This window comes from Hemiscyllium ocellatum, chromosome 8, assembly GCF_020745735.1.
Source record: "Hemiscyllium ocellatum isolate sHemOce1 chromosome 8, sHemOce1.pat.X.cur, whole genome shotgun sequence".
Lineage (NCBI taxonomy): Eukaryota > Metazoa > Chordata > Chondrichthyes > Orectolobiformes > Hemiscylliidae > Hemiscyllium > Hemiscyllium ocellatum.
Genome location: NC_083408.1, coordinates 46,440,628 through 46,462,599, shown reverse-complemented (window position 1 = coordinate 46,462,599; position 21,972 = coordinate 46,440,628). Strand labels below are relative to the sequence as shown.

Below are 21,972 nucleotides of genomic sequence, written 5' to 3'. Positions count from 1 at the left end.
TTGGTTGTACAGTTCAAAAGCTAACCCCTATCAACAGAAGCCGAAACCTAATAGAAGAAGTATATTTAGATATTTTGTTTCTGTGTTATAACTAAAGTAACTCGCAACTCTTACTGCACAGCATGTTTATTCTTATGAGCATTGATTTATAGAGTCATGGAGATGTACGGCATGGAAACAGACCCTTTGTTCCAACCTGCCCATGCCAACCAGATATCCCAACCTAATCTAGTCCCATTTGCCAGCAATTGGCTCATATCTCTCTAAACCCTTCCTATTCATATACTCATCCAGATGCCTTTTAAGTGTTGTAATTGTACCAGTCTCCACCACTTCCTCTGGCAGCTCATTCTAAATATGCACTACCACCAGCTTTTACATGAAAGAGTTGCTCCTTAGGTCCCTTTTAAATCTTTCCCCTCTCACCCTAAACCTAAGCCCTCTAATTTTGGACTCCCCAAACCAAGGAAAAGACTTTGTCTATTTATCTATCGATGCCCGTCATGATCTTACAAACTTCTATAAGGTCACCGTTAGCCTCTGATTGTCCAACGAAAGCAACCCCAGCCTATTCAGCTTCTCCTTATAGCTCAAACCCTCCAACCCAGGCAACATCCTTGTAAATCTTTTCAGAACCCTTTCAAAGTTCACAACATCCTTCCTATAGGAGGGAGACCAGAATTGCACACAATATTCCAAAAGTGGCGTAACCAATGTCCTGTACAGCCTCAATATGACCTCCCAACTCCTTTACCCAATGCTCTGACTAATAACGGAAAGCATACCAAACATCTTCTTCACTGTCCTATCTACCTGAGACTCCACTTGCAAGGAATTATGAGCCTGCACTCCAAGGTATCTTTGTTCAGCATTAATACTCTTAATATTTATGATTGTAGGGGACAACATTTCAAATTGAAAGTTACAGCAAGTATAATACAAAGAAACTTTCCTCCAAGCAGCTCTGAGTTGCTTCAATACAATTTCTATGCTACTGATTGTGACAATGAAGATTCCAGTCTGTGAAGTTCTACAGTTTCCAGGCTTTTGGTGTATCATGGCTGAAGGCCTAAGGCAGAGATCTTTTGCCATTGTGTCTGCAAATCCACAGTGACTAGACCAAGCTTAAGAGTATGTTAAATGAAATGACGTAGTATCTAGGTGTCATTTCTTTGCACATGCCCACCATAATTATCCAGATATATTCTGACCTCATGATCTGTTGTAGATACAATGACAGCTTTCTTAACTTCAGCAAGGTATTTGTATGTGCTGAGGTGATACCTATTAGTTTCCATTACATAAGAGTTGAGACAAGGCTAATATTGTATCAGAAGGTTCAATTGGCTTCTATCACCCACACATACCATAATCAGAGGTGATTCCAACTAAGCAATTCAAGATTGTATCCAAAGTAGAAACTCTATTATACAATGTTTTGTCATAGTATGATCAATGTCTGGGCACATTCCATTTTCTGTTTCTGATGTGGGCTATTTTCTTGAGCTATCTGTGGCAAGGAAATAATTCTGGAACATGTTTAACTCCAAGTAATGGTTTTACATAATAGTTTTAATGTTGTATTAAACATTTTGCATTCCTTTGTACACTGACAAAAATACCAGACGTTTGAATTACTAGTTCAAGGACTAGTTAAATACTCGACTAGAAAAAGAAAAAGGACCTAAAATGTATTTTAAAGTGTCGTAGTTACTTTAGCTTATTTTCTTTCTCTGGAAGTTCCTCAGAGCAAGAAGGACACTTTGATTGTTACTGTTTGGTCACATTGTGAAGACACCTGTCATGGTCATTAGAGTTCCTGACTTAAAGGTAAAGTCTATAAGCTCACCCACCAGTCAAATTATTCAAAATAATTGAACAACATTTGATTATTTAAGATACATTTGGATACTGGAAAACAAATAAGTTTTTGAGAAAATGTTCAAGTCTTCTAAAGGATGCGAAATAGAACATTTAGAAATGCATAATATGAGTCAGCATGGCTTCATGAAAGGGAAATTTTGTCTGACAAATTTACTAGAATTCTTGGAGGAATTAACAAGCAGGATAGATAAAGGCAAAGCAGTAGAAATAATATATTTGAATTTTTGGGAAGTGTTTGATGAGATAACACATATTTGGCTACTTAATAAGAAAAGAGCTGATGGCGCTGGGATTGTATATTGGCATTGATAAATGACTGTCTAATTAATAGATGACAGCAAGTTGGATTAAGGAGACAGTTTCAGGACGTCAACCTGTGGAGTGACGCAGGAATTGGTGCTGGGGCCACAATTATGTCCAATATATATTAATGACTTGGACAAGGAAAGTGAATGCCATGTTTATGTTGGATGATTAAAGAAAAATAAGTGGGGAGGCAAGTGGTGAGGATGAAGTAAAGAAGCTGTTGAGGATAGATTAAGTGAGTGGGCAAAACTTTAGCAGTTGGAATATAATATGGGGAATTGAGTGATTATGCATGTTGGCAGGAAGAATAGAGGAGCTGAATATTATTTAAATGGAGAAAAGCTACAGAAAGGAGAGATTTTGGAGTTTGTACCCAAGAATCACAAACAGCTTGCATCCACATAATAGGGAAGGCAAATGGAACATGGGCCTTTATTTCAAAGGGAATGAAGTATAAAATTGGAAGATTTTGTGAAAACTGTACAAAGCATTAGTCAGCCCACAGCTGGAATACTGTGGGAGTCCCTTATTGGAGGAAATATATACTGGCATTGAAAGCAGCCTGGAGAAGATTTACAGGGCTGGTAGCAAGTACAGATGGACTACCTTATGAGGAAAGGTTGAACAGATTGGACCTGTACTCTTTGGAGTATGGAAGAATGAGAGATAGCCTTATAGAAAAATACTGATAGAGTACTTAACAGGTGAGGTGTGAAAAGGTTGCTTCTGCATTGGGCAAGAGTCGAGGATGAGAGGGTGTAAGCTGAGACTAAGGGGTCGTGCATTTAAAGAATTTCTTCTCTTACAGGGTTGTGTAATTGTGGACTTCTTTAGCACAGAGGACCATTGTCTGAGTTGTTAAGTATATTCAAGATAGACAAACTTTTTATCAATAAATGAATCAAGGATTATAGGGAAAAGGCAGGAAAGTGGAGTTGTGTTTTATCAGATCAGCTGTGATCTCACTGAATGATGAAATATACTCAATGAGCTGAATGGCCTACTTGTGCTTCTATGATTTTGGTCTAATAGTCTTAAATTATAGGTTAAGAAAGGAAACAATTTTTGTAATCTTTTTCTTATTTTTCAGTAGAACCAAAGAGGCAAAGAGAAAAGATACCTACAGAAGAAATCACACCCTTATAATCCCCAGTTCATGTCATGGGTATGAGATTTCTCATCTAAGTTTTTTAGCAGATTGAATTTGAATGGTCATCGTTTACTCTAAATGTTAACTCCAGTTCCTGAAATCATGGGATTAAGTTTTTTAAAGAATGCGACTCTAGATGACAATATCTCCAATCAAGAGGAGGGACACAGTCTTTTGAAAATAGTATCAATCGCCACCATTACTGCAATTGTAAGCTTTATAACTATAATTGGTAACATTTTAGTCATTGTCTCATTCAAAGTGAATAGCCAACTTAAGACTGTGAACAATTATTATTTGTTAAGCCTGGCCTGTGCTGATCTCATCATTGGAGTGTTTTCAATGAACCTCTACACCTCTTATATTCTAATGGGTTACTGGTCGCTGGGAAATCTGACATGTGATTTGTGGTTGGCATTAGATTATGTAGCTAGTAATGCTTCTGTCATGAATTTGCTCCTCATTAGCTTTGACAGGTATTTCTCAATTACACGCCCTTTGACATATCGGGCTAAGCGTACACCTAAAAGGGCTGGCATAATGATTGGACTCGCTTGGTTAATATCTTTTGTATTATGGGCCCCAGCCATTGTATGCTGGCAGTACCTGGTTGGAGAAAGGACAGTGCACCCAAATGAGTGCCAGATACAATTTTTATCCGAGCCCATTATTACTTTTAGCACAGCAATAGCTGCTTTCTATATTCCTGTGTCGGTGATGACGATATTATACTGCCGTATCTACAAAGAGACAGAAAGGCGCACTAAGGACCTGGCAGAGCTTCAAGGAACAAATCTGGGGTCTGAAAATGAAGTTGCGCCATCCAAAAAGACTCTTTTGAAGTCCTGTTTTGGCTGTGAAGGCAACAAACTTTCAAACAAAGAAAGATGCGAAGTTTCATGGTCTTCTTCAAACAGGAGCACAACAGTGACTCTGAAGTCCATGCCTACACCAAATGTCACAGAGCAGCGGCTAAGCAGTAACAAAATGGGATCTTTTGTTAATCGCCCAGCACCAGGCAATGATGAAAAGCTTGCCACAACATCAGTCACTTCAGGATCTCAAGAGCAAAATCAGGCCAATGTGTGTGGTGGTGAAGGTGACCCAAGGATGTCCTTTGGTAAGCATCCTACCATAAACGATTATGAAAATCAAAACACTTTGATGACCCCTCTAAAAAAGATGAGTGATAAAAAATATGTTTCTTACAAATGTAGTAAATTGGCTGTTAAGAATGGAAGTTTCTCATCAACTTCAGATGCAAGTAATGGAAGTACAGAAGAAAAGGTAACACCCTGTTCATCTGCTGACTCAGAAGGTCGAACTATTAGAAATCTTGATCAAAATCTTGGCATCCAGATCACCAAAAGAAAACGGTTGGTTCTGGTCAAGGAAAAAAAGGCTGCCCAGACGCTTAGTGCTATCTTACTAGCTTTCATCATCACCTGGACACCTTATAATATTATGGTATTAGTCTCAACATTCTGTTCAAATTGTATCCCATTGTCATTGTGGCATCTTGGATACTGGCTGTGCTATGTCAACAGCACAGTCAACCCAATGTGTTATGCTCTGTGCAACAAAACATTTCGTAAAACATTTAAGCTGTTGTTATTATTTCAATGGAAGGGAAAAAGAAGTGAAGAGAAATCAGGCTGCCATAGTCAGTACTCAGCTGCCAACAAGTAAACTACACCATGTTCGTGACAGAGTAAAATCAACATTTATTTTGAATCAGGCAATTCATTTTATACATCACATGTGACCAACAGGGCTTTGTGATTAATGGCAGGGTTTTATGTTTGTGGGTCAGTGGCAGAATTGGGACAACAGCCTAGACATTGTTTTGTGGGGAATGGAAATGGAACAGACCACCATAAGTACGTACCAATAAAAACTACAGCCGATCTCACAAGAAATGAGTCAGATTTTCCTGTTGTAACACTATTTCAAGCAAAGGGTGTCAAAGTGGCAGGGATAACTTGCACAATTTGCTTGGTCTCAAGGTTCATAAATATTTTGCATGTCACAGTGGCAAACACTTCACTATGTGAAAGACTATTAAATGAAACACAAGACTCAGTGCTAAAATTATTTGCTACGTACTGCATCATAGTGCAATACTACTCAGGAAATTGATACTTCACCTTTACTAGACAGCTCTTCCTGCTTTTAGCTAGTTTATTTCGCTCTTTTGATTTTTCCTCCTTTCTTAAAAGCTGTAACACCCATCAAGCATTCTTTCACAGCCACCTGTGACCTCAATGCGCTACTTTCAGCTGCATTTGTAACTGTCAGTAGGCTTTTGGAAAGGAGGGGAACACAATCCATCCAAGGCCGCCCTGATATTCCCTTTACTAAATGCCCAGACAACTGGTCTTTCCAGCAGGGGTTATCAGATTAACAATCAGGAATGGAAACCCGAGGAGACTTTTCCTTTCCTGTCAGCCATAACTCAGTGGTAGCATTCTTACCTCTTAATCAAAATGCTTTTGGAAATTCAATCCTGCACCAGAGCCTTGAGCACATAATCTAGCTGAGATGTCAGTGCAGGACTGAAGACAGTGCTGCACTGTTGGCAGAGTCATTCCAAGAAGGCCACTCCCATGATATAAAAGAGGGCACGTTATGAAAAAGAATAGGCAGTTTTTCCAATGTCTTGGACAATGTTTACCTTGATTGATATAAAATGCAGCTTGTCTGATCATTACTATTTGTGGGAGCCTGCTATGGTCAAATTGGCTTTCAGATTTCCTATATTTAACAGTGACTGCACTTCAAATTTACTTCTTTACAAGTGTGTTGGGACATCCTGTCGTTATGAAAATTACAATATAAATACAAGTCTTTCTTTTTAAACAAGGGGCATTGTAGTCAATTGCAATAACTTTATTGTCACTCTGACCAAAATCAGCAAACTCATCACTTCCAGGAATTGAACCCCAGGGCTTTCTGCTCTCTATTTTAGAATGGTCATTAACACAAATCACAAAGAAATGCAACATGGGCTTTTAGGGAGTTTCTAATTATAATAATGTCTTTTGGGATAAATGGTGAAGTGAAAGACAGCACTCACTAGGAAAGAAATAGGATGATGAGAAAAGAGAAAGTGAATCACTATATGAGAAAAGGCTACCATTACTTGTCTGAGTTCTACATTTACAGAGTGCTCTACATGTGTAACCAGAAGAAATTAAAAAAAGGAGCAAAATTCTCCAAAAATGTTAGTGGTGTGCAGCAATAGAAGTTTTGCAGTCCAAAAATAGTATCCTTTTGGGGTGTGACTTTTTTTTTCCTTGAACCTAAGTGATTAAGTATAAGGATTCGGTTGGATAGAGTGCTGGAATTAGGTTGGTTTAAGTTGAGCGTCTGCTGTAGATACTTTCACACCTTTAATGGTAGTTATCATCCACAGTAAATGTGATGCCTCTTGCATGCCATTGTAGTCTCATATTGCCGAATACATTAGGATACATAATGCAAGGGTGTGACAATATTAGACTTTTGTGGTTGAAACCAGATCCTTGTATGCTTTACACATTTCCTCATGTACCCTTCCAAGTGATTTGAAGATGAAGAAACTTCAAGATAAATGTGGCCAGAAACTAATTGTTAAAATAGCGAGTGAACAAGCTACTTAGCAGTTTTGATCAAACTTATTTAATTCAGTCAATTTTGTCTTTGCATATTAATGCAAAAGCAATGTACCCTGTATATGCTACACTTGCCATCTCAATGTACTTTGCTTGATTTAAACAAGCTAACTCATACCCAAAATGTACATTCGTTACTAGTGTGTTCTGTCTGTCACTTCTTAGATTTGGCTCTATTCACAACCAATGGGGATAGCTTCTGGATTGCTCTAAGAAAACATTCAAGTTCAGGGATTTCTTAGCACAATGAATGCAAGGTGCTTGCCAATTCCTGAGCATAGTAACTTGTCCTACTGAATTTGAGTCTAGCTGAAAAATATTTACAGTTGAAGCTTTTTATCTTGTTTCATCAGGACAAACACAAGAATGCCACATTTCAATGGGAACAACAATTTGTACAGCACAAGAAAATACTGATGATTGTTTTGTGAGTCCATTGGTTGAGGCATTGTTGTTATTATTGTTGCTATTGTTTATATTTTTAAAAATGCACAATGTATAGACATTTCTTTTTGTCTGCAGGGGACAGATTCCTGTATATAAATATGCGTAGCTTCTAATGAACATATGTAAGATGTACTGTGAGCCTTAATGTTAATCTTAAATGGCTTATCACATCCAGGATTATTCAGCCAGTGTCTCATATTTTCAAGCAATGAATTAAATATTCATTACAATCAATTGGAAAGCAATATACAAAGTTTTAGTCGCATTTATTGTATTTTTCTATAAATAAAACCCATGTTTTTACCTTTAAAGAATTATATTCAGAAGTAACTACTTTTCAATTCCTTAACCAAACTATCCAAAATATCACAGTTGTCTGTTCATTCTGAGATCCATCTGCAAATTCAGTTCTGAGAAAGGACAACATGTCAGCTCTTTTCTGTCCTCACAGATGCTGCCAGACCTGCTGAGATTTTCCAGCATTTTCTCTTTTGGCAACATTGTCCTCTATGTGTTGGATATTGTGTGACACTTAGACTGAGTAACTCCAGTCCAGTTTCAATTCAGCATTGGGTTCACAGACAAAATTCTTGTTAATTTAGTATAACTTAGTAATCAACACTGCCTTTTGGGAAAAAAAATCATAAGGATGGCTGGTGTGGAGACTATACAAGATCCTATTGATACCCTCTGGAAGGTCTCCTGAAACAGCATTGTTGAGCTACATAGAACAAGCTTTACTTTACATCTGACCAACATAAGGACCTCGTTGATGTGATGGTGCCATAAATGCAGAATGATAATTCTTCAGTTTCATCAAAAAAAAATGACGGTTATTAAAGTGAGAACATATTCATAATACACTTAGACAGCACTTGACCATCCTTTTTATAACTTTGTAAAATTGCTGATTGAAAGTATGTTATCTTACCCCCAATCAAGCTGGCCCTTTCCCAGATGTTCTGTTTTTTCCCCTTGATATCAATGTTGTTGTTTGATACAAAGCACTTTCTCTTGTTGCCTTTTTGGACTTTATTGAGTCACAGAAGATGCTGTAATGATTGCAGTGCTGAAAACTTTAACTGAATTCTGTTCAAGTGAGATATTCATTTAGAGATGTCAACCTAAAGGTATTTTAGCAATGATTTATCACAGAATAAAGGTTTTAATAGTCATTCTCATTTCATGACATGCATAGGTTATTACTTTACTTGAGTTGTACAAATATTAAACTGGAGTGATTTTGTTTCTGCAGAATGGCAGTCTTCTCTAATGCACATCAGATAATTTTGATAATCAAAAGGAATAGGCACATGCACATAACTAAAAAATGTAGTCAAACCTGGGATACTTGTGAATTATTTGGTCAGTGGAAATTGTATCTGTATTAAGTCTGTACTCTTCCAAATTTCAGGACATTTTTTCACTTACCTGCTTCATTTGAAGACTCTGCAACTATATATGGTGAGAGTGGTCTGCTTAAATGCTAACTGTTGTAATGATTGTTTAGCCCTCATATGAAGTTTGTTGTTGGATACCTAAGTAATTTATTCACAATTTCTATCTATTAATGTTGGACTAAGTTGACAAATTGAATGAAAAAGTTTTATTAATAAAATATTGGTATTACAAATATTCAGTGGGCTTGTAAATGCTTGCACATTATTGTGTTGATTAAAACAATTATTTTGCCATAAATGCTTCATAGAGATGCCAACAAACCAGAGTTTAACAATCTGCCTGGTTCATAGTGATACATGCATAACCCACCCAAATAAATGTGTTTTTGAAATGAATGCATTTGTTCACGTAATTAGAAAAGGTAGCAGAACAATTTAATTGCTTTACTTTTCTCTTGTTGATAATAACTTTAATCAGGATATAATTTAAGAATTATTGATTTTGCATCCAATTAGGCACTCATTGTACATGAACTCCTGAATGACTCCTCGTGGGATATCCAACTGCTAGACCATCACAGTACAGCACCACAATTTTCAGCAGATTCCACTTCCAGCTGGAATGTTATTCACAAATAGAGGCAAAATCTTACTGTTATTTTCTCTTTTGGTCTAGCTTGCAAATATAATAAGACTAATTGCTGTACTTCTATTGCACATGTAGGTTAGATGGCAACAATAATATGTAGAGTTCATAGTTCCCCTATAATTTTAGCAGAACTGTTTGAGATATTCAGCCAAACATAGTGACACCAGTCACTATCTGTATTATGCCCACTCCACAATTGAAATTTCCTGCCTTACAATATTGAAACTGCCCACAGAAACATTCTTACACACATCAATCATACCCTCCCACTTGGAATTTTGAGGAGAAGTAATACCTTGTTAAGACTTAGAATTGAAATTTGACACTTGTGAACCCATTCTTTCCCTTTCTTTTAGCTTCACTTGTTACATTTTCTGTCACTATGTCTTCTCTCCCCTCCCTTCACCCCGATGCGACTATCTGTTCTTTCCAATCTGGTAGTTAGACACACCATTGTTCTACCATTCTCACATTTCAATCACTTAATCTGAACTATCCACATCCTCTCTCTCCCAGCACTCTAAACCCCCTCCCCACTATTGTGTAAAATGCTGTCTCCTCCAAACTACAGGGTTCTGAGGAAGGGATATACCTGGAACTTCCACTTCTGTGTTCTTCCAACCTCCTGCATGTTTATCCTCCACGCTGCACGTTAGTTCTGATGAAAAGACAGCTAGACTCAAAATGTTAACTTGCTCTCTCTCCTTGGATGCTGCCTTGCACGCTGTGATTTCCAGCACTTTTTGTTTTCAGTACAGATTCCAGCATCTGCAGTAATTTGCTCCTACTTTGTCTTTGTATCCCTGTGTGGTAGTCACTTGGAATGAGGATGGTTCTTGCTCACAGTAAGAGTGGAGTCTTTTAATGTGGGGAGCTGTTTTGCACTGGCTGATCAGAAAATTCTTCCACTCTTGCTACCTGCCATATGCATATCACAAGGATATAAATGGTCATAATCAATTGGTTTGGGCCCATTATGATAAACCTTTGGTGGCCATCAATATCTAAAGTGGGGCTTAAATCTCTGGTTCAGAAGGAGGGATGCCACTTCTGTTATTTTCTTTTGAAGAATAATTGAAAGAGAGGGGTTCAGTTCCTAAGGAGAAGGAACCAATTACAATTTCAGCTAATATAGTGTCTAAGAAAAGAAGTTGAATATAGGAGCAAATTACTAGACACAAGACGTTAGCTTGCTCTCTCTCTCTATGGATGCTGTCTGACCCACTGTGATCTCCAGCATTTGTTGTTTTCAAGGGAAATTGAATGATTGATAGTTTACTGAGAAAGACGTCAAGGTGGGGTGGATGAAATTATATTAGAAAAGGCATGGATGGAAGTAAAAGAGAAATGATACTGCAAAGGGGGTTCAGGGCAATAGCAGGGTAGCCATATTTGACTTGGTGGGCATGTGCTGAGGGAAAAGGGAACAGGAAAGCCAGCTGTGCAAATGGCTTCAACATTAGCAAAATGGAAGATCAGAAGATCTTTGCAAATTGTCTGTGTAATGGAGGTGTCATGTATCAATAGCTCACCTCACTGTACTTAATGAATCAAACAAGAACCTCACAACACCACTCTTAAATGTAATACAGTAGAATGGGTATACTTCAGAAATGTTATTGATGGACTGAAGCTATTGATTCACTGCAGGATAGAGATCTTAACAGTATTACCATTTGAGGGCAGATTTAGAAACTGAAACAGAATTTTGTGCTTGGTCAATTCAAGAAGCATAAATTTATCATAGCCACTGTCATTTTCCTTGAAGAAACTTAAACCAACAGATTTTTAATTTGAACTGAACTCTTCACCAGTGAGAAAAAAAGTTTGTTCTTCAAAACTATTGATTAAAGTAAGAGCTACAGATTTCACAACTGAGGAGAATCCAGTTCTGAAAATAGAGCAAAGTTGGTTGTAAGAGCTTGAATTGCATTTTGAAGAAACTCTGGTTTGGTGACTTTAGCTTGTTTTTTTTATATATCTGTCTTGAACACTGAATTTCACCATCAGTATTTTCATTTGGATTCTGAAATATATTTTTTTCTTATGTTTGCAAGTTTTGCACTTGTTAAAAAGTATTCACATTCTCTTTTTCAACATCACACATGCACTGTTAACTTGTTGATGTAGTTTACTCTGCTCAACAATATGCCTTACCCCCAAACATGAACTCATTCCTCTTGACATTTTAGCTTTCAATAGCTTTTTCAGCAACACTGCAAATGTAATTTAGTTTTAGCTCTTTACACGCATCTTACAAAGAATTCTGTCCCTTCATCAAAGCTAGATTTGAATCAAATTCGCAAAAGTAAAATAATTACATTCAGACCCATTGAACCAGTCAATCTGAATCATGTCTTGAAAAGGAATTGTCATTTTTCTTTCCATAAAAATTAGTTCATACATGCTGTACCAAGAGGTGTAACAAATAAGGTATTTATTCAAACTACGCTGGATATGTAGTTGTTATTACCCTTGCAGCAAATGGTACTTTAATATTCCTAAATACAACATTTACTTCAGGAAAATGTCAAATTAAAGTATGAATTGGATTGATTTGCAGTTTTGCGTAATACACCAAAATTACAGTTCATCATGTGAGCTATCGCTACATTTATCTCGCTTCTTATTAGGTTTTACCATCATCCACGCATATTTGCACAGATTTTCTTTATTGCAATCATTCTGCCAGTACAGAATATTTCTTCTGTTCAGGTTGGCTCCAGCACAGGCATTGTACCACCATCCTCCACCTGAAATCCCATTCAGCTCAACTTTAGCACAGTTCTGAAAGTAGTTGTCATTATCACTATCTTTTGTGGTGAATTTTTGGTTATCATGGATATATGCTTCTGTATCTTGTGTCAAAGCATCAGCCGCTGTTCCTTGATAAAGACCAAGCCTAATTTTGTACTTGGCTTTTTCATGTTCAATAAGGAATGGATCATATTCTCCCCATTTCATTTCGCCATTAATATCAATTAACTTTATTCCTAACTTGTATGCTCTTGGCTTGCTTGTAAGTCTGTGCATGAATTCATTGCCCAGCCAATGATCGCCATTAACCAATCCAAATCCTTGCTTGTAGTCCTCCCATGTTCTGTCAAAATCCAAGGAAGTATTAGCAGTGATGTGCTGGATCACGGTCCAGCCGCCTTCTGCACTGTGCATATCACAATACACAACTATAAGATCCTTCATTAGCTGAATGACATAAAGGCCGTCTTTAGCCTTACCTTCTGACTGCTGAAAAATTTCATAACAATCATTGGGAAAACCTACATAACAGAGACATCAGTTAAAACAGCATCACAGCTCAGTTTTAGAGTTTCACATTGTTTTGGCATCTCTTGTATTTACTTTACAAAAGCTCCTTGTAAATAAAGAATTCTCTGCTGTATCATTCTCCAATTCTATTAAAGCTCATTTTAATGAGTTTATTTTGCAACATGGAGTCATACAGCATGGAAACTGATCCTTCGGTCCAACCAATAATATATCCCAAACTAAATAGTCCCATCTGCTTGCACTTGGCCCATACCCCTCCAAACATTTCTTATTCACATACATACCTAAATGTCTTTTAGATGTTGGAACTGTATCCACATGCACCACTTCCCCAGGAAGTTCATTCGATATGCAAACCACTCTCTGTGCAAAGAATTGGCCCTGTTTTTTAAAATCTTTTTCCTCTCACCTTAAAACTATGTTCCCTCGTCTTGAAATCTCCCATGTGAGGGAAAAAGCATCTGCCATTCACCTTATCTATATCCCTCATTATTTTATAAACCCTCTATAAGGTTATTTCTCCTATATTCCAATGAGAAAATGTCCCAGCCTATCCAGCCTCACCTCATAACTCAAACCCTCCATTCCCAGCAAGCTCCTGGTAAAGCTCTTCTGAAACCTCAATAATTTCCCGACTCAGGCGACAGACTGTGTGGAGTTTGCACGTTCTCCCCGTGTCTGTGTGGGTTTCCTCCGGGTGCTCCGCTTTCCTCCCACAGTCCAAAGATGTGCGGGTCAGGTGAATTGGCCATGCTAAATTGCCCATAGTGTTAGGTAAGGGGTAAATATGGGGGTCTGGGTGGGTTGCGCTTCGGCGGGTTGGTGTGGACTTGTTGGGCCGAAGGGCCTGTTTCCACACTGTAAGTAATCTAATCTAATCCTTTCTGTAAAATGAGCTCATACAAATGATTAGTTTATTTTAAGTACTTTATTTTTCTATTGGCTAATTCTTACAGACTTTTTCAATGATAAAATAACATGCCAATAAAAGCCTGATCTGCAATCACACTGTATAATGTCATGACAGCGTACTTTTTGGTGGTAAGAATGAGCAAGGGGATATAATGGTCAGTACAGCCACTCCTTTCACTTTCATTATTGATACACAATGATAGTCACAATACCTTGAACTGAAAGTTAATTCAAACTTACCATCTTCCTGTTCCATATTGATGATATCAGCATAATCCTTTGAAGACAGGAGCTGGGCATTTTTCAGTTCTATAGATAGTTCAGCACTTGTCAAAATGGTGCACTTCAGCAACATAAGTAGAATGCAGGTGAAAAAGCCCCACAGACTCATGGCTACAATTTCTTTCAATTGGTCTGGAAACTGTATCTGAACAAAAAATGATTAAGTTTGTGTCAAACATTTACTTGTTGTTGGATTAAAGATTTTCCCCATTCATGCTGTTTCTTTTTACAATTTTTTTTTCACTTGGAGTTTGAGCTTTCAGACAGCCTCCTGCCAACAGCTTTGGCCTCACCACCAGATGGTTACAAATGGAGTCTAGAAACTACCTGTCAGTCCAATTTGACTACTAGAGTTCTGATGAGTTTCTACAATTCAGGCTCCTGTTCTTACGTAGAGCTTCATGGAATACTAATCTTGGGAGGAGAAAGTCTAATTGACATTGCCCCCTGATACATTGCAAAAGCCATTCACTTGCAATGAGCACTTTCTGGTACAGGTTATTGAGAAATCAACAATGTGAATGAAACAATCTATTCGGCAAAAATAAGAAATGGCTATAAATGATTATACATAATTATTCAGTTTTTATTCTGAGCTTTCAACTAGTACACTGTGAAACAAACGATTAATTGCAGTTAAACTGAAGAATCCAGACCAGAATATATGTAACAATCTCAGATACAAATAATTTATAAATCATACCCCTTTTTGGAATTATATTCTATGCTTAAATAATCCAGAGCATTTTGAGAGATACTGATTACTTTAAGAATCACTTTTATATGTCAGCTTTCTTGTCTCAGTCCTAAAAGAAGTAATCATTCCAATGAGAACCTGCATAAATGTACGGCAGCTTCTGTCTTACCTTTCAAAATTAAGGAAATGAAGTTGATACAATGCAGACAAATCTCAGGTTAGCAGAAAAAAGATTTCTCAAGCAGCACAGCTGTCGTTGCTGTTTACGTGCGATCTCTCTGAACTTTGGCAGGTGCTGATCCTCCAGTCCAATGTGCAACAAGTTCTCAATTCCAAGTTGCTATCAGTTACTGAATTCCAACATTGCCAGTTTGCAGGATTTCAACAATTGCTCTTATCTATACACTTTGAACTACATTTAAGAAAAAAACTAGCGTTTATATAATACATTTCACAACCTCAGAAATTTCAAAGCACTTAACAGCTATGAAGCACCTTTGAAATATATTCATCACTATATAGGAAAATGTGACATATGATTCCCTAGGTGGCTCAGTAAACAGCACTGAATGAGTAATACGTTATTTGATGACATTGGTGTCCAGTTACAATAAAAATCTGCATATTAATAAGAAGATCTACAGTTAATAAGGTCATTAATAAGCGATAATTCCTTTAATAGGGAACTCTCCGCTAACGAGTGAGAATTTCAACTCAATACCCGGAACCTAACACTGAATTGTTCCTGATTCAAGATAGGCCTCGCCCTGGAATTCTCAGGTGATCCTGCAACATTTCCGCTTGATAAAACTAAACGTTGACCAACTTACCATAGAGAACATTGTACATCTAGGTAGGCCCAAAGTGAGTGAGTACTAAGGGAGCAAGTGAACAGCCCAGAAATGTAGTCCCTGGTCCAGACCATGGGGCTGTGTGCACATCCCTGAGTACATAGTGACCTTGCTGTAGCATGACAAGTTTTGTACAGTGTAATGGAATCCATCCAAGAGGCCATATGAAACGTCAGTTTAATGCTCCATGCAAGAGACAGAACCTCCACGAGAGCAATGCGCTCTTTGTACGACACTGGAGTGTGGGCCGAAATTTGTGCTGAAATACTAGAAGTGGGGCTTTGAACTTACAACCGTCCGCTTAGTGGTAAGAGTAGAAAGAGAAAAGTTACTGTAGTTCCCATTACTTCCTCTTTGGTAACATCTTCACAGTCAACTTATCAACCAATCAACATCCCCATCTCCTGTGATATAATTTTCTGAGGTTGTTTAAAATTTGGCACTCTTGTGTTTGTTCTGCTGAAGTGCTTCAGAAAAATATCTCCCTTTTCAATAATATTCAGGGTCTGTAATCTCAAGTAGATGACATTCTAGTTAAATTGAAATCTTTTAAAATTTTCAAAAATTTGTCATTAGCTATTCCTGACATATTTAGTACTAACAGTTACTAATCAATCTTCCACAATGTTGCAAATCCTGAGACAAAACCAAGTGCAGTATTCAGATCCAGTTTACAAGGCAGGAGGATAATTGAAAATGTGTGAGCAAGGAGGCAGGACAAGAGGAGAAATGTGTTTGGAGAAAGTGCACAGGAGATGTAAGAAAAATGAGGTGGAGGTGGAAGATGGGAATATGGAACATGAGCAGTGAAGCTTGGTTATCACAGTAAGGTAGAAGGCAGTGGTGATGGTGAGTAGGTCTTCTTTTCTATGAAGCTGGATTTTCTCAGTAAGGCAGGGCTGGGTGTGTGGTAGGTATTTCCTGTTCACTTCCACCTGGAAATTTCCCCAGCATGGGGTTGATTTATGGTTATGTTTTATTGGTTCATAATCTTTGATGGATGCAGCAAGATTTGCGTTTACACTTATTGCAAGCGAGAATCCTTGGACATCAGTATCTTTGGGCTGAAGCATTATTTTTGTCAGTTTCATTGAGTTTTCTCATCATGTCTCACTAATTATCTATCCCACACCTATGGAGTCACCTTTTACTGTTTGTAGCTTCAATTTCCAATCTTTGTCCCTGGGACAACAGACCCCTGCTGGGATATCCTGACGGACAGGATGGTGTAGAGGTAGGTTATCGTCTTCCCCTGGAACCAGCAATGAAGGTCACATATGAGGTCTGGTATGAAGTTATCACCCGGCTCTATGCAGTGTCAACAAAGTAAAAAGGTAAATCACCTTCCCCACTCAGAAGGTATAAGTGCCACAATCTTCTTTCTGATATCTTGCACTCATTCTCTGCTAATACACCCACATCCCACCAAGGCTCATGTTATACCATTCTTGCCATTGCCCCACAATATCTTCCCTACTTGCTGTCACCCACCTGAACCCCTGCACTAACCCTGCATACCCTCTGCATTGCCTAACCCTCAACTTTGGACACCCACTTTCATCTCTTTTAGTTCCTGCTTTATTCTCATTTAGGATGAAAACATTCCACAGTATGACATTCAGCTTCTCACCACTTCTAGGGAGAGGATCCTGACTCTGACCTCCCCAGGCAGCTGACTGATCACACACAAGCTCATGGACTGGTTTCAGAGGATGTTCTCAATGTGCTGGTATGCCCTGATAGAAGGCTATCGCCCTTCACTTGACTGAGGACTGTTGATGACATGACAAGCATGTGGCTGTGCTAAATGGCTATATAACAGTACATTGAGCTAGGTATATCCGGTGAGGGGCAAGGCCCAAAAAGGCAGGGCAACACTGAGATGCTGTGAACATCTAGGTAGGCCCAAAGCGAGTGAGTACTAAGAGAGCAAGTAAACAGCCTAGAAATGTAGTCCCTGGTCCAGGCCATGGGGCTGCGTGCACATCCCTGAGTACACAGTGACCTTGCTGCTTCATGACAAGTGCAGCCCAAGGTGCAGCAATAAAATGCATAAATGTAATGTAAATGGATCACAGATGCACCATTAGAGCTCTTAGAGGCTGACACATATTGGACACCAATCCACATGCATTCTTGGGAGAGAGGCTGGCCAGATGTCCATGATCATGTGCTGAGATGCTATTGTCTAATGAGGCTCCTGCACCTAGACATAAGCTGAAGTCTCCAGTACTTACTCTGACTTGCACATTGAGAATTCTTAACCTTTATGTTGGACTTGCTGATGTGTGAGAGTGGAGCTATTTGAAGGCATGGGGGAGACTTCCCATTCCCTGGCACCCAAGACTTGGTCAAACTTTAGTGTTCAATAGGCGGAGAGGGAGCGGTGGTTAATTTACTGAAAGCTGATATTTAATGGATGAGATAATTTGACAACTTCAGAGGAAAACGTTTTATGGGTGGCACTCAAACTTTTCATTTCAGTTTAGTTGTTAACAGATGAGGAATTTTTGAGGACACTGGGTCTATACTTAAAAGAGTTTAGAAGGAGGGGATCTAAATGAAACTTACAGAATACTGAATGGCCTGGATAGAGTAGATGTTGGGAAGATGGTTCCATTGGTAGGAGAGACTAGGACCTGAGGGCGTAGCATTGGAGTAAAAGGAAGATCTTTCAGAATGGAGATAAGGAGAAACTTCTTCAGCCAGAGACTGGTAAATCTATGGAATTCACCGCCACAGAAGGCTGTGGAGGGCAAGTCATTGAGTATATTTAATACAATGATAGATAGGTTCTTGATTGTCAAGGAGATCAACGGTTATGGGGAGAAAGCGGGAGAATGGGGCTGAGAAACTTATCAGCCATGATTGAGTAGCAGGGCAGACTCGATGGGTTGAATGGCCTGATTTTTGCACCTATATTTTATGGTGTAATTTCTAGGAGGGCATGTGGGACTTATGAGCACGTAGTATGAAGGATAGAACTAGGGTTAAAACTGCTCCTAGGACTATGTGTTCAACACAGGCTGAAAACATTTAGATCAGACATTCAATAATCCTTACTAGGAGTGTTTCCCTCAACAAGGTCACTGTGTAATAAGTGATACGTTTGTGGTAGGTTTATATTTATATTAGAGTTCACCTTTGACAATAAGTTATTATCAGATACAAAATTAGAGATAATGCTTTGGATTGAAACTTCAGGCTAGATTTTGCAGTATGCGATGAACAAACAAGTTCCACTCTATCCTAGCCTTTCCATGTGTTCCTGGCTGCCAGCCAGCTACTATAAAGGTCCAGCCCTCCATTTCTGTATGACTGGGGAAACTCCAATAACCAATCAGACCAGCTAAATCAGGCTAAAGATATGTTAATGAGCAGCACAGTGTCTGAAACAGGGAATGGTAGCCAAAAACCTTTTCATTAAATGTCAAATCAGGCATAAAATATGAAATAAAAGGTGGAATCTCCCGCCTCTCGAACTGGCAGGGAAAATGTTGAAAGGCAAATAATTGGGGTGGGGTGGGGCGCAGGTAGAGGGTAGGCATCAGGAGATGCTTGCCCCTTCCTTCCTGTTACTTTTAGTTAGGTTCAAGGTGAGATTTCCATACTTAGTAGTCCACACCCATCACAAGACAGATACTTAAGTGGTTTCTTAAGTGTTTGAACCTGCTATCAGCCTAACCAACCTTGTTCGATATAGGCAAGAGAAATGACGGCTCTGCAGGAGTGGCCTGCCATTGCATTGTGAATGCTCTTGATTGTCCTCCATGACCCCAAATTGGAGCAACAGTTTGGGATGGGCTACACCTTCTTTGCTTCTAGCTATCCTACCAACAACCCCATCCTGTAATACATCCACCTCCAAATCTCATACTCTCCTGCTGTTCCCAGTCTTCTGCACTGCCACATAGTCTGCAGCCTTGGCCCTTGTAATGATGGTTGCTGGCTTCTGATTGGTCAGTAGCTTCAGGTGGCTGGCATATTGCAAGACTTGATTGGCCAAGAGGATCATGAAGCTATTGCTTAAGTACCTGATTGGCACTTGATCTGACAGACATTCCCACAAGTGGAGGTAGGCAATGTCTCAACCTTCAGATATGCGCCCCACAAATCAAAATTTTAACAATATTGAAACATCTTTGACAAAGAACGGGCAAAAAGTAAATAGGTAAACTGTAAGACTAGATATAGGAACAGATTTAGCCCTTTTGGACCATTGAATCTCAATCACCATTTCATCATGGCTAATTTGTTTCTCAATCCCTTTCTCTCCTTAACTTTTGATCCCTTTGCTGTCAAGAACAAATCTACTTCTGTCTTAAATACTCAAATTGCTTGGCCTCCACAGCCATCTGTATCAATGAGTTCCACAGATTCACCACCTTCTGGCTAAGAATTTCCTCTTCATTATAGTTCTAAAGGGTCACCAGTCTGAGGCTATGCCCTCAGATCCTACTTTCTATCACTAGTGCAAACATCCTCTCCATGTCTACTCTATCCAGGCTTCTCAATATTCTGCAGAATCCCCTTTCGTCCTTTTAAACTCTTATTGAGTACACACCCAGCATCTTCAACTGCTCCTCATAGACAAGCCCTTCGCCTCTGCAAGTAATCTTGTAAACCTCCTCTGAACTCCCTTCAATGCCACAGATCCTTTTTCAGATATGGGGCCCAAAATTGCTCAGAACAATTGCCCCCTCTGCAGTCTGACCAGAGCCTTACACAGCCTCAATAATACAGATTTTTACTTTAATAAACGTTGTTAGACGTGCTGTCATTTTAATCAGAAAATCTAAATCATTACACAATAATTATTTGAATTATCCACAATAGTGCCACCTACAGGCATAAGAGGCAACATGCAGAAATCTGGGAGCGATTTACTGTTGTGTTTAATACAGTAAAGGCAAACATTTCAAAGCACTGGAGAAGTACAAGCACTGGTGTCTTCATGAGATTTTCCAAATCTAGGAACAAGAAAAACAATCCAACTGCAGCATGTTCTATTAGACCAATGTGCCCAGCATCAAGGCACAAATTACTCAATTAAAGCTGCAATGAGCAGATTAAGTTGTTTGAACTCCTATCCCAACTCCTGAAGCAACTAACACACTTGGAACGTGGTTAAAAATGGAGACTCGGGGGGGGGGGGGGGGGGCAGTGGAAACACTTAAGGGTTATCCATAAAACATGCCTGAAGAAATCAAACATTTCCACTGCCAGGTGGGTGACCTTGGCTTGTAACTAACTAAAATGGGGAACATTCATTCATGAAGGCATCAAATGCATCAAGAAGTGGAATGGAGGCAGTAATAGTAGACATGTACCAAATTCTCTTCTTTTCAATTTATGAATGTTTAACAATGACTGCAATAACTATTCATGATTTGGAAATGCTAGTGTTGGACTGGGATGTACAAAGTTAAAAATCACACAGCACCAGGTTTATTTGGAAGCACTAGTTTTTGGACCGCTGCTCCTTCATCAGGTGGTTGTGGAGCATAAGATCGTTAGACCATTTATAGCAAAGATTTACAGTGTTGTGTAACTGAAATTATATATTTGGAAAAGACCTGGATTGTTTGTTAAAGCCTCATCTTTTAGAATAATCATGTTGGTTCCAGTTCTTCCATATGTACACCACAAAACCTTTTTCAAAAGGTTACATTCTCAAGTGAACATTAAAAACTGGTGTCATGTCGGCCCAGATAATACACCTGAGATGTGAGCTGTCCTGTGAGAGACTGTCTCACACCTCAAGTACATTATCTGCGCTGACATGACACCAATTGTTAACGTTCACTGCAGAATGTAACTTTTAAACAAAATTTTGCGATTTACAGATGAAAGAACTGAAATCAACATGTTGTTTCTAAAAGATAGAGACTTAAACAATCCAGGTCTTTTTCCAATATATAATTTCAGACACATCACACTGTAAACTTTTGCTGTAAATTCTGTGTCTTATGATCTTATACTCCACAACCACCTGAAGGAGCAGCGCTCTGAAAGCTAGTGTTTCCAAATAAACCTGTTGGACTATAACCTGGTGCTGTGTGATTTTTAAACTTTGCAATAACTAGAGAACTTATTTTTGTTTTCTCCTGCATCAATGCCTCAGCCAGTGAAGACATAAGTACTGATAGAACAGTACAGACTGGAAAAGCCCCAATGTGATCCCACAGCTAAGTTCAGTGTTCATTTGATCAACAGTTATGTAGAGAATAATCAATTTCCTGGTTTCACTTCTTATCCAGTGTCCAGTCTGAAAGTATGCACGTTAACATGAGACGATTAAATGACAAAGCTAGTGTAAGACACCTTCTAATTGAATGGCTCATCAGCAGGCACTGCTGAGTTGAACACATTGTCAGCATTTGTTTGTGCTAATTAAAGGCTATTGGTGTTCATCAATTTGGAGCAGGCAGTGGTATGGTAATGTCACTGTCT

At 38.7% G+C, this 21,972-nt stretch overlaps 2 protein-coding genes across 2 annotated transcripts; one reads left to right on the top strand and one right to left on the bottom strand.

The window, feature by feature from the left end:
- Window positions 1-3,442: 3,442 nt before the first annotated feature.
- Window positions 3,443-5,029, top strand: chrm5b (cholinergic receptor, muscarinic 5b). The gene has a single exon (XM_060828956.1). The coding sequence runs from the start codon at window positions 3,443-3,445 to the stop codon at window positions 5,027-5,029; it is 1,587 nt and encodes a 528-aa protein (XP_060684939.1).
- Window positions 5,030-12,072: 7,043 nt separating this feature from the next.
- Window positions 12,073-19,534, bottom strand: zgc:194887 (uncharacterized protein LOC571819 homolog). The gene is made up of 3 exons (XM_060828955.1): window positions 19,397-19,534; window positions 13,930-14,116; window positions 12,073-12,767 (listed from the first exon to the last, which is right to left on the bottom strand). The coding sequence occupies exons 1-3, from the start codon at window positions 19,532-19,534 to the stop codon at window positions 12,073-12,075; spliced, it is 1,020 nt and encodes a 339-aa protein (XP_060684938.1).
- Window positions 19,535-21,972: the final 2,438 nt, after the last annotated feature.